The 15620-nt window shown below is 49.8% G+C and overlaps 3 protein-coding genes across 3 annotated transcripts; all 3 read right to left on the reverse strand.

Moving 5' to 3' along the window:
- Positions 1 to 3280: 3280 nt before the first annotated feature.
- Positions 3281 to 4457, reverse strand: CGCS363_v001573 (uncharacterized protein; the record flags this gene model as incomplete). Its single annotated transcript, XM_036633422.1, has 2 exons — positions 3281 to 4088; positions 4147 to 4457. 2 exons carry the CDS (start codon positions 4455 to 4457, stop codon positions 3281 to 3283), a joined length of 1119 nt encoding a protein of 372 aa, XP_036501222.1.
- Positions 4458 to 5104: 647 nt separating this feature from the next.
- On the reverse strand, positions 5105 to 6778 carry YchF1 (Obg-like ATPase 1; the record flags this gene model as incomplete). Its single annotated transcript, XM_036633423.1, has 9 exons — positions 5105 to 5124; positions 5195 to 5231; positions 5292 to 5497; positions 5552 to 5915; positions 5974 to 6080; positions 6136 to 6171; positions 6224 to 6285; positions 6343 to 6503; positions 6566 to 6778. The coding sequence occupies 9 exons, from the start codon at positions 6776 to 6778 to the stop codon at positions 5105 to 5107; spliced, it is 1206 nt and encodes a 401-aa protein (XP_036501217.1).
- A 4909-nt stretch (positions 6779 to 11687) lies between these two features.
- Positions 11688 to 12756, reverse strand: CGCS363_v001575 (putative oxidoreductase; the record flags this gene model as incomplete). The annotated part of the gene is made up of 3 exons (XM_036633424.1): positions 11688 to 12055; positions 12134 to 12640; positions 12702 to 12756. The coding sequence occupies 3 exons, from the start codon at positions 12754 to 12756 to the stop codon at positions 11688 to 11690; spliced, it is 930 nt and encodes a 309-aa protein (XP_036501216.1).
- Between the last annotated feature and the right edge of the window lie 2864 nt (positions 12757 to 15620).

A 15620-nucleotide genomic window follows, 5' to 3' on the forward strand; every position in this document is an offset into this window, starting at 1 on the left:
CCCATCTGGGATCCTACTAGATGCATCAACGACATTTTGAAAGCTCTAGGATTTTGCGGAAGTCTCGTAATGATAGAAGAAGAAGAGCAAACAGTTCGATTTGTTCATCATAGCGCTAGGAGCTTCTGCCAAGGTGTTCTTAGTGGCTTCAATCGTTGGGAGAACTGCTTTTCTGATGAGGAAGCCCATCGTGAAATGGGAGCAACGGCTGTGACTTACCTTAGTTATGGCATCTTTGACACCCGTTTATCCACTCAAGTAATCCCAAAGGTAGATGTGGGAAAGGTTCCAGACCACATCGTACAGCAAACGCTTGGGACAGCGAAATCTATGTCGCGTTTGGCACTCAGCTTCGTCAAGGCCAAGCAAGACAGAAATCGGGACATTGGACACGTTCTGGCACGCGTCAAAAGACAGATGAGCACCGGAGAATCCGAGACAATCAGCCCTCCCTTTCTGCCGTATGCAAAAAAGTTCTGGATTTTACATACGAGAAGTATAAGGAACCCAGTGGTCCGTGAACTATGGGAACGGCTTTTCGATGAAGTCAATATTCATGATCTACAAATGACGCCACACGTCCTGGGTCCCCTAGACAATTTCAAGATCACATGCAAACATTCACTTGCACCAGCATTTCTTTGGGCCATCAATTACTCGCACACTGCCATGTTCGACCGTTTGATGGATCTACAAAGCGATTACGATGAGTTTTCAACAAAGCGTCCTTGGGATCGTTTCCGTTTTTTTTATAGTCTACTTAAATATCTCCACCGGCACATTCAGAATTCGTTCACCAAGGGCCCATGCCTGGAACCGCAGATGATTCAACGGCTGCTGCCATTGGCAGTCACATTGAGAGTGCACCGCATGGTTGAATGGATGGTGTCCTGTGTAGACTCCACGGATGTTCGCCAAGCTTTCGAAGTAGCTGTTTCCTGCGGCAACTTCAAATCAGCTGCAGTCATTTCAACCAATCCAGCTTTCAGGAACCTCAAAGAGGTTGTTCTACCAAGCGAGCTATTAACTATTGCTGCCTCTTATCAAGATGCGCAAATGGTTTCCTTGCTAGTGAAAGTGGGTGCTGCTAGATCGGCAGACGTCAATGCCGCGACACTTTCGAGTGTGCTGTGCTCTGATATGCACCAAGCTCCCTTGCTGCGAATCATATTCAGCTTGGCTATGGCTGGAATTCGACCAGAGGCCATACGCCAGACACATCTTTCTGGCACATTTCAATTGCTGGCTCTTAGCCCGGAAATAAATGCAGCAACTGCTTCGCGGGTTATGATGAGAATATTGAAAGCAGCCTCTGATTTTCCAAGACTGCACCAACTTATCATGAATCACGCATGCTCTATTGGAAGCTTTGAGCTCTCCAACGTTGTGTGGCTCAGCTACTACAATGTCACCCGAGAAACGCGCAAGGTTAGCTTGGGCAAGAGACCTGGCTTCCCCTTCAAGGGCAATGAACTATCCCTAGTTCTTCGGACAGTGTCAACGAGTAGAATCAAGCTCGCAAATTGGCTTGTCAGGAACGGATACCAGGACAAGGAACTGGCAAATCTGCGTAGGGCGCTTATGCTCAGAAACTGGGAACTCGCTGACACGTTGCTCAACGGAACGAACTTTGCAAAAGATGCTCTCAGATTCTGTACAGAACATGAACTTTTCCACGTATGCGTCGTTGAAGGAGACCTGATCGGCATCGACTTCCTTCTAAAGATTGGCATGAGTTTCAAGGAACAGTCATCCGGCCCAATGTTCAAGTCCGAGACTTCCTTGCAGGCGCTCATGTCTCAGCACCCTGACTGTTCCATTCACATATCTTTCGCCGATCTCTGCAGGCGAGATGCCTTTGCCGCAACTCGTATGTCTCCCGGCTTTGCATCGATAAAGGCTGCCATGGAAAACCTTATCTTGCGCAATAACGCCTCGACATGGAACCCCGACATTCGGAAAATCGCAAGAGAACGACTCGAAAGGGGGGTCTTCTCAGAAAACTATAACTGGTTTGTTTGCACTCTTGCCGCAGTAATTCGAAAGGTCGTACGGGCATATTTCATACCTTTGGACAGCGATGCTGCGACTGGCCTCGACCATCTCGAGAATTGGCTAGAGCTTTTGAAAGAGATGCTTCATTCAGATCTGACCTCACCCGACTGCGGTGAGCAAGAAGGTACTCTTGTTCTCCGAGAGATTTTCAGCATCGCATCTGCGCTGGATGAAACAATCACAGCAGTGAAGGCTTTATGGGGGTCATTCCCTCCTGATAGACTAGAGGCTCAAATGAGGCTCTGGCAGTTTATCGATCTCTTCATTGACTGGCGATCCCAAGGCCGTAACGGGCAGCTTTCCAGACCCGGGGCACTACAAGAACTGTCTTCTTTGATCTGTCAGAGACCATTAAAGGGCATCTTTCAAGATTCCCATATAGACGCTCTGAGGGCAAGAGAGCGAGTGTACAAAGCACTGTGCCTGGCGGACACAAACCTGAGCCTGCCATGGATTCTTCAATATCTATTTACGCTCAGCCAAGGTGTCTCGATTTCTGAATTTTGTCGCCTCTCGGCACACTGGGAACATATGGTGCGTAGTACCAATATTTCTAAGGACACGCGGGAAGCATTCAAATTCGTGGGGTGGACAGAAGGAGACCTCGAAGAATGGATGGTGGCAGATGAACATTACTGGACCCCGTAGGGCCCCTGATACATAACGATGTGACCTTACATCACGGAAAATGTAGGATTACCATGAGAGGGGCCGGTTCGCCCCAAACTACAACATCAAGTATTCGGGCTAGATTACAGGAGGAGTGAAATGACTTACACGGAAGGAAACATCAAGAGGCCTAAGAAGTGCCAAGAAATAAATGCAAACGTGACTGAGAAACAAGGGACACGAACTAGCTCTGCCTCGACCTACAGCCTGGTCATTCACAGGGAAGTCCAGCCTAGCGATAAGACCGATAAGCATTGCTCTCTTAAACCTCGTAATTAAGAACTTATCTTCTAATATACTGGTTTAAACAACATGACGCTGTAAATTCAAAACCCGAAATGACAAAACCAAACACCTCTAAGTAACCGATATGTCTTCATCCGCATTCCAAGTGTGTACATGTGCGCCGCAGTCACCACACTGAACACCTTATCCGCACTGCAGAGTTGTGCTATGAAAGCCCCACTTCACATTCCCCTTCTATCCCTTCTATAAGAGTCAGTGCTTAGACATAATCATAGGCCTGCGGAGTAATTCCTCTTCAGTCCTCGAACTCTCAAACATGTCTTGTAACTCGGTCGTCCTCCTTGCGGGGAATGTTAAAAGGCGAATCCCTTCCGGTATACACGAAACCATCGTACACACAAGCACCCACGATACCACCAATGATTGCGGCAACCCAGGGGGCCCACAGCCAGTAATAGTAGTCATGCGTAAAAACAGCAGACCCATAGCCGACGATGGCCAGCGCAATGCGCGGGCCGGTATCACGGGCGCCGTTCATGGCATACCCAGTGTTGATGCCCAAAGCGGAGCCGATCGCCAATAACGCCAGAAACATGGCGAAGGGCTGGGTACCCTTGGGCGGGGACAGATTGTTCTTATCAGCCAGCGCAAACACAATGGCGATCAGCACCGCCGAGGCGAGAAACTCGGTGTAGAACGCGCCCAAGTACGGCAGACCCGCGGCGGGGAACGTGAAGAAGAGTCCCGCGGTGGCGTGCTCGCCGACGAGGGTGCGATTCGTGCTGCCCTCGTAGGCGGCGATGCTAGTGGAGTAATTGAGGTAGACGGCGAGACTGGCCAAGGTGGCGCCGAGGACCTGGGCGATGAGGAAGCCGGGCACCTTGCGCCAGGGGAAGCCGCGGAAGAGGGCGAGGGCGACGGTCACGGTCGGGTTGCAGTGGCCGCCCGAGACGCCACCGGACATCCACACGGCCATGGACACGCCGGCTGCCCAGGCGAGACGGCACTGCAGGAAGTCGCCGGCGTTGGAGCGGATGTCGGAGCCCTTGTAGTTGAGACGCGTCTCGCACTCAACTCCGGCGCCAAAGAGCAGGATCATGAAGGTGCCCCAGAATTCGCTGCGTATAATGTGAGCTTTGATTTCATCTGAGATGACCTGATTGGTGCGATACTCACGCAAATTCCTCACGCCAATAGTGTCGGATCTGGGCCCATGTATTGGGCGGCCTATCACTCAAAGCCCATTGAGGCTTGTGAAGGCGGGTTTCCTCGTGAGCGGCGACGGGCGCGGCTGGGAGAACGGGCTCGACATCTGCGTGATGCGGATGGACTTCTTGCAGGGAGGCGCGTCTTACCGCCAAGGGCGATACGCGACGCTCGCCATTGAATCTAGGCAGAAAGTTGAATGTGCTGGTGCGGCGGCGCTGGTTGGCGAGAAGTGGCTGCGTTGGGTCGCCCGGATCGTGGATTGAAGATGCGGGAGACATGGTGGCGATGTTTCGCGTCTGGGATAGCGGTGTGGCGGGCTGACCGAGAAATGAATGAGATTGATATGTCCGTGTGGCTACGACGAGAAGTCGAAAGGATGAGATGCGAGGACTTTCTTAAGACAAAAGAGGCTGATTCCCTTCTTTAAGCTCTTCCGCGTTACGCTCGCGAGGTGGAGGAAGAGTTTTCGAGAGGCGTTATCAATGTTTGTTTTGTTTCCAAAAACCTGTCTTTCCGCTCGGTCGGCCGATCCATCTCAGCACGGTTGAAAGTTGATACGATATCTCGCGAAATGACCCAGTTAATGCGCCATTTCTCCACTCAACTTATCTACACAACACGGGCTGCATTGAAAAGAAAACTGGCAACCTTTGGCCCACCTGCGCCCGTAGTCCATGTTTGGGACCACATATCAGCCGGGATCGCCAAGGATCGTACATGCCGGTCGCACCGCCCGGCCGATCCCCGGTTTACCTGATCCGCGTTTGGCGATGGCTTCAAGCACGTGCAGCGGTCACTGGCAGGGAGTCTTTTGACGTTGATTTATGTCGATTCGTGCCCGTTTTGAAGGCAAAACAATTTCCAGTTCTATCATCTGCATTGGTATCCCCAAACTCTATCGTGAATATCTGAAACCGAAAAACTTCTATTTCTTGTTGGAAACGTCTAAGGCGGAAAGTTAGCAACCCATTACAATACGAGCAGAGTACATGAATTGGGTCGACATTGAACTTACTGAATTGGAAGTGAATGATATCTCCGTCTTGAACAACCTGGGAGGAGCAAAGTCAGCGCTGCAGCCTGCAGAGTCAGAAGGAAGCCCGAGAACTTACATAAGACTTTCCTTCTTGGCGATACTTTCCAGCAGCCTTGATCGGGCCCATGGACTTGCCGCCTTCGCAGAGATCATGGAAGTCTTGGTAGGCAACCACTTCAGCCTTGATGAACCCCCTCTCGAAGTCGCTGTGGATAGCACCTGCAGCTTGCGGTGCGAGGCAACCTCTTGGGATGGTCCAGCATCTGATCTCCTTCTCACCAGCTACGCAAAAGTCAGCACGCAAATTCATTTAGGAGTGGTAAAGTGAGAACAAACCAGTGAAGTAGTATTGCAAGCCAAGCTTGGTGAATCCCTCGGTGACGATCTTGTCCAGCTTTGACTTGACCTTGCTCTCCTTGAGGAACTCGGCCTGCGCAGCCGGGTCGTCCTTCATGCTGTGGAGCTTCTCCTCAAACTCGATGGAAAAGGGGATGATGTCGCGGGGAACGCCTCCGTGCTCGGTGACCCACTTGGCGATGGCCGGAAGGTACTTGCTCTTCTGTCTGAGGTAGTCCTTCATTGTCAGGTTGACGAGGTAGATGGCGGGCTTGGTGGTGATGAGCTGGATCTTCTCGTTGATGAGGGCAATCTCGGCCGGCGTCCAGCTTCCGTCTCTGACTGGCTGGTCCTTCTCCAGCATCTACTCCACAATTATGAGCATGATTGAAACGGCCAGACTTGTGAAATTGGAAACTCACCTCCTTGATCTTTGTCGTCGTCTCTGTGAAGAGAGGCAGCATCTTGTACTTGCCGCCTGCCTTTCTGACAATCTGCTCCTCGGCGACGATGGTCTTCGCCAGAATGTCTAAGAAGGGGAGTGTAAGCTCGCGTCAGGCGGATTCAGAGGGGAAAATACTAACCAAGATCCTTCTTGCAAAGCTCGCTCTGGATGGTGTCTATAAGATGAACCATTAGTTTTGTCAACCTGAGAAATACGGCTAAACTAACCCAAGTCACGGACGGGATCAACCGAGTCATCGACATGCAAGACTTCATCGTTGTCGAACGCTCTGTCGTAATGCCGAGGTCAGTGTCAAGATGCAGCAATTGAGCCATGAATATTGTACCTGACAATGTGGTACATGCCGTCCACAGCCTGGATGTGAGACAGGAAGGCATTTCCAAGTCCCGCACCTTGAGAAGCACCCTTGATCAGGCCAGCAATATCCGTGACTTGGAGGTACGCGGGGTACATGGAGGGCGGCTTCCAGAGGTCACAGAGAAAGTCCTACACGCATTACCTTTCTTAGCCATTTATTCGGAGCATTTCGCTAGGCAAGCTCGACTTACGTATCGAGCGTCGGGGACAGCACATCTCGCCTCGTTGGGCTCAATCGTACAAAACGGGTAGTTCTCCGCAGCGGCGCTCTGCTCGGTCAAGAGGTTGAAGAGACTCGACTTTCCGACATTGGGCAGACCGACGCATCCCATCTTCAGGTTCTTGCTAACCCTGCCGAACGCGACGACATTGTCCTTGACAACTTCAATCTTTTTGGGAGGCATGTTGACTGTATTTTGGCCCAAGCACAAAAATGAATTTTTACTTGAAAGCTTGATCTTGAGGGGTTGCAAGAAGGAAGAATTCTCTGGCACACGTTTTTAGAAAATGGCCTGATAATTCACATCGAGGCCCACTTATGGACATGGGTATGTTCTTAGGGGTCCTGGGGTCCAAGGGTCCTTTCTCGATGGAAATGGCCGCCCCACGCGCTGCTTTAAGCCTGGGCTTCTGAATTGACAAGCCTGCAGCTCACGGCTCAGCATCATGAATTTTCCCCCCGACACATTCACTCACACGTCGAAAACAAGAGTCACAACTACATGGAACTTGGGAAATGATTCTTCAAAAGTCTAAATTTGTTTCTCAAGATGAAGTCTTATTTGACTTTGGCTGAACCACTACCAATTGAAACTCAAATGCGGCCAGTTGTCCACTCTTGCCTCCCAACCACAATGTCAGAGAACCCTGAAGTCACTTACAGTATGATAGACTTCGACCAAGAAAATCTCGCTGAATCATTGGAAAGCTATGTCAGATTATTTGACCCTACTCGCTGTCTCTTCTGCAACCACCTACAGCACGACCTCCGCCAAAACATCATCCATATGCAGTGCCACCATAGCTTCATCATTCCCAACGAAGACGATCTCGCAGTGAGGCTCGAGACACTGCACTCTGTGATTGTCAGAGAGGCTCAGTGCATATGCTGCGGTTCTGTGCAAGGCTCATTTTACGCCGCCAAGCAACATATGCTTCACAAGGGATATTGCCGCATCGACGTCTTCAAGGGATCCGCGTTCCGAGAGTCCTGCGATTTCGATTAAGAATATGAATTTTCCGAAGATACTGACGATCGTAACGGAGCGAAGTACAACGTAATCACGAGCGACGACCACGCGAAGTTGCTGGGAGGCAAGAAGTTTCTGCATCCCAACGCCAGGGGACATTGCCACATGCGTTATGCTCTCTTTGGAAAGGGCCAGCGATGATGACATACGGACAGCTTGAGGATCGAATTCGTGCTAACGACGCAGCTCCCCTGCAAAAGGAATGCGAAAAGTCCACCCAGTTCGCGGGCACGTTCGGAAAATAGTACACGCGCACTTTAATCTATGCCACCTATCAATTAAGAACAGTAGTATCTGCTAGTAAGTAAACCCTCTGAATATCTCCGCATAAATATCGATGACTCTGTAATATTCTATCAAAACTACCTTATATCATGTTTTATAGAGACTGTGTGGTTAGCCAGCAGCGAGCTTGTATACTAGATAGTTCTGATTTAATTCCAGTCTGCGAGTTTCGACGGCACGTTGTGGTAGCCGCTGAAATGGCTGTGCGGATCGTAGGACGTCTTAAGGGCGCTGAGACGTTCGTGTCGCCACTCCGCGTACCCATAAACAGCCGACTTCGGTTCATCTCCGTGGGCATAGTTCTGGTAAATATGCATCTCCTCATAACCCGAAATCTCCGGCTCGGCGACCTCATTACGCCATCGCAAACCCCAAGCGTTCGCGGCTTCCGCGACCCGGTCATCGAAGTATCTCATGGAGAAAACAACTGCGTTAGCAAATGACTTCCGATGAGGAAACCCCGAGTAGTTGTCATCGAGTGCGTCGACGCCTTGTTGACCGAATGTTTCGATAAATACAACGCTGTTGTTCGCCGCTGGGTTTTCCTTTACAAATGTCGTGTATGAATTATATATGTCGACGAATGTTTCTTGGTGTAACGTCTTGGTTAGTATGCTGTATTGATTTGCCCGACTTCCAGTAGCACATCCTTCCTCGATGATGCCAGCTAGGGCAACCGACGTCAGGTTTGTCCATGGAACCATTTGCTCGTTGGTGCTGACACTGAAGTTTGAGTATAGATCGACTATGGCTTGGGCAGCATCTTTCGGACCAGCGTAAACGATGTTCACGAATATCACAGGCTATTCGGTCAAAGTCTGTCAGCTTGCTCCATCATGCGGTTTTACATGGTAAGAAGCAAAACCAGACTTACGTCGAGTGATTGAGGGTCGGAACCATAGGCAATCATTATGGCCAAGGCAGGATCCAACTCATCGTTCAGCAAATTGTTCGTAACTTCCAACATATCCTCCAAGTGATCTCTGGCAATGATCATGTCGACGTTGTACTGCAAGCCGTCGTTGGCAGCCGGCCAAGTGGCAAATGTCGCATCCACAACAATGCCAAAGTTGTGACCAGCTCCTCTCAGACCCCAGAACAGATCAGAATTGGAATTCTCTGACGCCTCGACAACTGTGCCGTTCCAGAGAACTACGTGGGCGGATTGTAGAGCATCACTTGTCAAGCCGTAGAGACCTTGAAGTCGACCAAGTCCACCGCCCAGAGTAGCACCCATGACGCCAACGCAAGGGCAGGCCCCCACAGCTGTTTAATCGTAAGTAGCTACTCCCATAGCTGTAACAGAGATCTAATGCGCCATTTGATAGGGCTAGGGCCACTTACTGAGTTCCCTTCCAGCAGTACCAACAGCGCTGACCAGATCCCGGAATTTCGTGCCAGAACCTACAGTGACTGTATTGTCTTGATTCATGATGACGGTGTCGAAATTTTCCATGTTAATCATGACAGCCTCCTGAATGGCGCCGAGAGTTGGGGAGTATCCATGTCCACCGGACTTAGCGAGCCAGGTCTTTTCGGTTCTTGATAGATATCCAAGCTGCGATGCCGGTTTCAGTACAGTCCAAGGTGGATCTTATCAACTCCACAACGAGACTATGTCTGGACTTACGCCTTGTGAGAGTTGTTCAATCGTCTCTGGGAGGAAGACTTCGTCGAAGGTTGGGGCCTCGAAGGTAGACCACCGGGTGGTCTTTTCGACAAACTGAGGCCAAGATTCGTTGAATGCGAGGTGCGAAATCTCCTCCGGCCATGGCTCAATTGTACGAGTGCTCTTCGAAGACCCCAACGCCGGTCCCACGAGAACGCTAAAAGTCAGAAAGAGATCAATGAGTCCGTACATCTTGACTGATTATACAAGGAAGAGTAATGATCAGGGGGGAGAGACTTGTAGCAACTCTCAATCCTGGGTGGACGTGAAGATCTATTTACTAAAATGTTGGAGTCTTTTGTTTAGGAAGTCAAGCTGCGTTAATAAGCTTACGCGGTAAGGCAAAGAATTGAGCCTGCTTAAGTAGCGTTCTGCAGACCAGCTGTATTGCCTGACTTTAGGAAGCTTCTACTTGTGTACCCGTCTAACTAAAGTTATTGTCTGCGGAACATTTACTCCTTTCTAGGCAATCTCTGGTAAATAATCAATTGATTGGAGGCTACCCAGCTCACCGGTTACGATTCCAATCATACTAAGGCTTCTAGGGGTTGGTTCGTTGCCTAAAAGCCTTGGCAAACAATATTTGAGCCCGAACTATCCTGATGTTTCTCACCGAGTCCGCCGGGTCATTCCTTCTTACCTGAAAGATGCAGAATAGCAGCCCATTCATAATCAGGTAGACAGCCTTGTCTGTAAGCTTGCAGGATTCTGCCTAGTTCAGCCGCACTCAAAGGGAGGATGTAGATGGCGAAGCAACGAGGATGTGGGGGGCGAATGACCCGCCGCTTTGAAGCATGACCCCCACGAGAATATCACCGACCTCAATGCCCCTTGGATCTTATGATGAGTTTCGATTGCATAAAACTCCTAGACATTGCAACAAACACTCTTCTACAGTTTCACTAGTGTTGAAATGGAGCAAAACGCCGTGGTGGCTGTTTTTGTTCTTGACGAGCAAGGAAATCGTTCGTTCGCAGGCATCAGAGTCGTCCTCACAAGAACGCATGAGTGTTTTAGTAAATTTATGACCATAAATAGACTCCCATCAACCAAGGGGTGATCAAAGTCGTAATGAATGTATTGGATTGTCAACAGTTGGTATTCTTGCTGTTGGTATGTTTGGCCCCATGGCGGTAGAGGCCGGGATTATCAGCAGTACGTCAGACAGAACGCATTAGAACTGCTGTAGACTAATTCAGCCTGAGCCAAAAACCGCGCTGACACCGGATTACCGCCGACCACATGCAACTCATGGTGAATCATCTGGAAACGCGGTCCTCGGTGTGGTTCATAAGCGGAATTGCCAATTCCTGATGCCACAGATCGGATATCTTACATACTCTACTGTTGATGTCACATCTTCTGCTTTGGATAACTGGGTCCATATGTGATGAAGTCGCCGCTCGCTGCTGGAAGACCGATATGACTCGTAAGCTTGCATTCTGACAAGCCGCGAAATGGCCTCATGGCTGCGTAATCCTTCTGTGATCCTGGGGCGCACACACTTGGCGAAGTACTTGGCGTAATCAACAGGGAATGACCTTGCCCGAAGCTACCACACCAACAGCGGTGCACTTTCCTATTCGGCAGGTGTATCAGTACCTTGCGTTAGCAAATGGGGTTTATCCAATCGACTGCATGAAAACGTAGCCACCGACAGCCTGGCCGCGCTTGCTACGCCCCGAGGGCGATCTTCGTTCAGTTGTATGTGAACAGGCTCTTCTCGACCATCTTTGCACGATTTCTTTTATTTCCTTCGAAGTTTACGATTGTCCCTTTGAGAAAATATTAGTTACGCTCTTGAAACCGTGGGCCCGTGATTGAGCTGACCACCTTCTACTATGCGTGTAAACTCGGAAAAACAACGAAAAGTGCCAACCCCTTTCCTTCTATGAATAGGTAGCCAATTGCAAGTTCGGTGCTCGTGTTAGGGTGAGAAAGAAATTGTGGGAATCATGGTGGTAGTGAAATTGGCAACTTCCTATCAGTTTCAACCGGACAAGGTACGAATGGGTAAAAGATGTTTCCATTCCGTACTTGACTGAAGGCTACAATATGGCTCTAAATTAATCATAGAGGGTCATGAACTATTGGTGTTCGTAACCCTTCCTACTTCCTCAGGAAGTTGATCGATTCTAACTGCTTAGAATCACCAAGACCAAGGCTCAGATTCTTGAATTCGTCCAAATCCTTCCGGATACTCTCAAGATCCGAATTCAGCAGACCCCATGCGTCTGGCCCGAGAGGAACACGAATTGGCACACGATTTCCGCTGCTGACCACAGCATAGATGGCTACTGCGAGGTCTCGTGGTTCGGTCCAAGTACTGCGTCCTTGTTCGCTCTGGATATACCCTAACAAGGCATTGGCTGGAAAACTCGGGTCCGAGTACGCGGGATGGCGACCTTTCATCATCTTCAAGGAGGATGTTGCATAGTTGGTTTTAACACCACCAGGCTCGATAATTGAGAGATGGACTATTAGAAAGACAGAGATTAGTTGCCCGGTTATGAATCTGCATCACCGCAATCCTGAGAAAGGGGCCATGAACTCACTGTTCCATGCGGTCGGCAGCTCTTTGGCGACAGATTCCGTCCACCCTTCCATGGCAAACTTGCTGGCGTGGTAGAAAGCCTGACCTGGGAAACCAGCCCAGCCCCCAATTGAGCTGATGTTCATAATTACTCCACCCTGCTGACCACTCTTGGGGTTTTCATCCCGCATGATGCCGAGTGCCTTCTTGGTCACATCCACCATACCCCAAAAATTAGTATCCATCACAGCCCGAGCCTCCTCATCTCCGGCGCCTTCAGCATCGCCTGCAAGTGTGTAGCCTGCATTGTTGACAACAATGTCAATGCGACCCCATTTCTTGACGGTAGCAGCCAGAGCAGATTCGATAGATGACTTTGAGCACACGTCAAGCTGCAACTTCAGTACGTTCTCGCCATCAGGGATTTCAGACAGATCCGCAGGGTTTCGAGCCGTGGCCGCGACCCGGTTGGACGTTTTCGCGATAAGTTGGGCTAGCGACTGCCCAATGCCGGACGAGCATCCTGAAACTACATGTAAAAAAGAATGGTCAGTGTCGAATCCTGGAGACTTTGTGAAGTAGGCGCTAACCGAACCAGACCGCATCAGAAGTGATCTTGTATGGCTTAGTGTTCGGAGCCTCCATGCTGATGGTTGAAAACTTGGTGTTAAAGAGAGGCTAAGGAAGCTGCTTAGATCTGAACATAAGCATCATGATTCAACTAGCGGTCTTCTAGGATGACCAGGCCATCTATACTCGTTTCAGTTTCCTGTGAACAAATGCGGACTGAATGGAGATTGTAGGACTTAAGAAATGTGCTTAATGTCTCCGTTAAATCCGGTGAGGTGCATAAAGGACATATACGACATTCGTCAGACTACTGGCACGCTTGAAATAATCGGCCCCTCACCAAAGTCCGCCGCACTGGACTGGATGATGATAATCTTCTTGGCGTACATTATGAGCTGCATTGCGGCTGAATTCAAAAGTCTGACCGGAACAGGGTCTGGTGCGAAGCTGACGCATCTGCGACATATTGGTGATGTAAGGTACTTATGGGGAGATAAGCTGCCAGTCGTTGTGGAGCCTTAAGCCGGACTCAGAACCTATGTTAGTTATACCGCCGCACTGCGTCTGCAGTCCTCGTATCTGCAGTCCTCGTAAAGTAAGGCATACCGTAGCTCTGATTGGCCAGCTGTCTTAGAAGCCAAGAGTCTGGCGCGACAGCTGTTTGGCTCCAACAGCACAGAGATTTGCTGATCTTATCTCAATAGATCTATAAGGGGTCAATATTGTCGACCCAGCTTTTCACAAAGACTTCGTCGCGACCGAAGGAACAGGAACAAGGATCCATTTGACTGGACCTGGCAGACTGCGGCTGTATGCGTCTCTCCAGACTTAGCAGATGAGAGAGCTGGCGATATTGTGAGACCAAACTTCAAACAGATTTTGTTTTCTTCTCCTCCGTCTTCAAGGCTACGAAATGCTGCAATACAGGGATCCACCACTATCGACGCTGGCAACATGAATGGTCTGGAATAACCCAATCAGGGTGAAACGGCAGAAACACAGACACTAGTTACCCATGCCAAATGAATCGACCGTCTTCTCACGTTGCATGATGCAAATTGCCAGCGCAGTCGTAAGGCCGCGGTTTCCAATCAAAGCTCCGGTCCTGCCATAACAACAGAAGTGTCCTGCCGGCCAGCCACCGTCTACCTCTTGCAAAGACATGAAGGTTTTTAAATCCTTCTGGTAGAGGCTGGAGGAAATGGACACCTTTTGGCATGCGAAGAGTCGCATTGCCAGCGCCAAAGGGTTGACCTGTGTATTGATCCTTTCCCTGAGCTTCTTCCTCACAGGCTCTAAGTTCTGCTTCAGCTGGGCATCCCTGCACTCGTCGTATAGACGAGCAACAAGGTAGAGGAAGGCTTCTGGTGTTGAATAGTGCCTGCTTCCATCTAGACAGGCGTCGTTGTTGAGGCTGTCTACGACCCAGGCTTTGGTAGCTTCGATGTTGAGATCAGCGTCCAGCATGTGACCGAAGCGGTTGAAGGCTCGCAAGATGTTGCAGCAGACTTCGGGGCTTTTCCGGGGCCGTTCTGTGCAGAAGTAGGTCTGCATGATACCATCATTGTCTGTGTTGGCTGCCATCATGTCCAAGACTAGTCTGGGAGGTGCAATGCGTGATAAATACTCCTCAGGAAGGGATACATATGCTGTTGAAGTCGTGTCAGCGTCGGGAGGAAAGTCCCGGGTTGTCAGAACTGGCTTGTTGCAGAAGTAGTTCCAGAGTCCCAACTCGACATTATTCTTGATGTCATCAGGGGAAGCCCCGTTAGCCATGTCGTTCATACTGAAGATCCGCTCGCCAGGCGCACAGTCTTTGTCTTTCAGCAGCTTGCCACCAGGCCAACGAAGATCAACCAAGGTCGAATCTCCTGTCAGCTCCCAAATCATGAGCTGAGAGAAATTGTCCTTTATAGTGACGTCCTGGAGCCCTTCAACTACACAGATGTGGTTCGTTGCGTGTGACTTCATAAATGTCTGCGCTCGTGCTTCAGGGTCCTCCAAGAGGTTATGGAGTATGTTGCGGGCCTTATTAGGATGCTTGGAGTCAACGAGCAACCCATGAATTCCGAGAGAACGAGCGGCACAAATGTTCTCAACCGTATCGTCAATCATGATTGCCTGCTCTGGCCTTACTCCAATCTGGTTGAGGACATGGCGCCAGAAGCCTAGCTCTGGCTTTCGCATTCCTTCGTTTCCCGAGGCGAAGATCTGTGTGAATTGTGCCCAAGGCAAGTCAATTTCCTTTTGAACAAGTTGAAAGTGTTCCTCAAAGTTCGGTCAGTCAATGCTACTGAAACTCTATTCATGGAGCGGTTTGGTGTGTGGAAAAGAATGCGAAAGCAAAGATAACGCTTACCACAGATATGTTGGACATGATGTAAAATTTGAGATCCGCGTTAGATGCTTTCAGAGCCTCAATTGTGTCCAAAAAGCCGCGCACAACTCTGAGAGACTTTTGGGCCTCCCGCAGAGAATTCTCGATGATAGCTGCTTCCATGCCAAGCATCGCGCCGAAGTACTTGATTGTGTTTCGGTGTTAGATTCTCTGTTGTGTGACTGACGTGACATAGGTAGCTGATTACTCACCTCGCAAGATTGCTTTACGGTAAGCTCGCCCCTGTCCAGTTGATACCAAGCTGGTGAGTTCATGATGGTTAGAAACTGGGTAGGAGCCAATGCTGTTGCTCCATGGCGGTCCCATTCCAACAGTACGCCACCGAGATCAAAGATGAGAGCTTTCAACGCCATGATAATTCTCGAGAGATCGAATACAGGGCCTGAGGTCGATGAATCGATAGTTTGAGCCATTGACAATGGCAACATACGGGTCGTCTGGATTAATAACCGTGTTCCGGTCCCTTGCATTAGTGATATACAGCTGATGTGATGTAGTTCCAATGACCAAAGGTTTCGATAGAAACGGGTGCCCACTTTCC

This window comes from Colletotrichum siamense, assembly GCF_013390195.1.
Source record: "Colletotrichum siamense strain Cg363 chromosome Unknown KSG_Cg363_contig01, whole genome shotgun sequence".
Taxonomy (NCBI): domain Eukaryota; kingdom Fungi; phylum Ascomycota; class Sordariomycetes; order Glomerellales; family Glomerellaceae; genus Colletotrichum; species Colletotrichum siamense.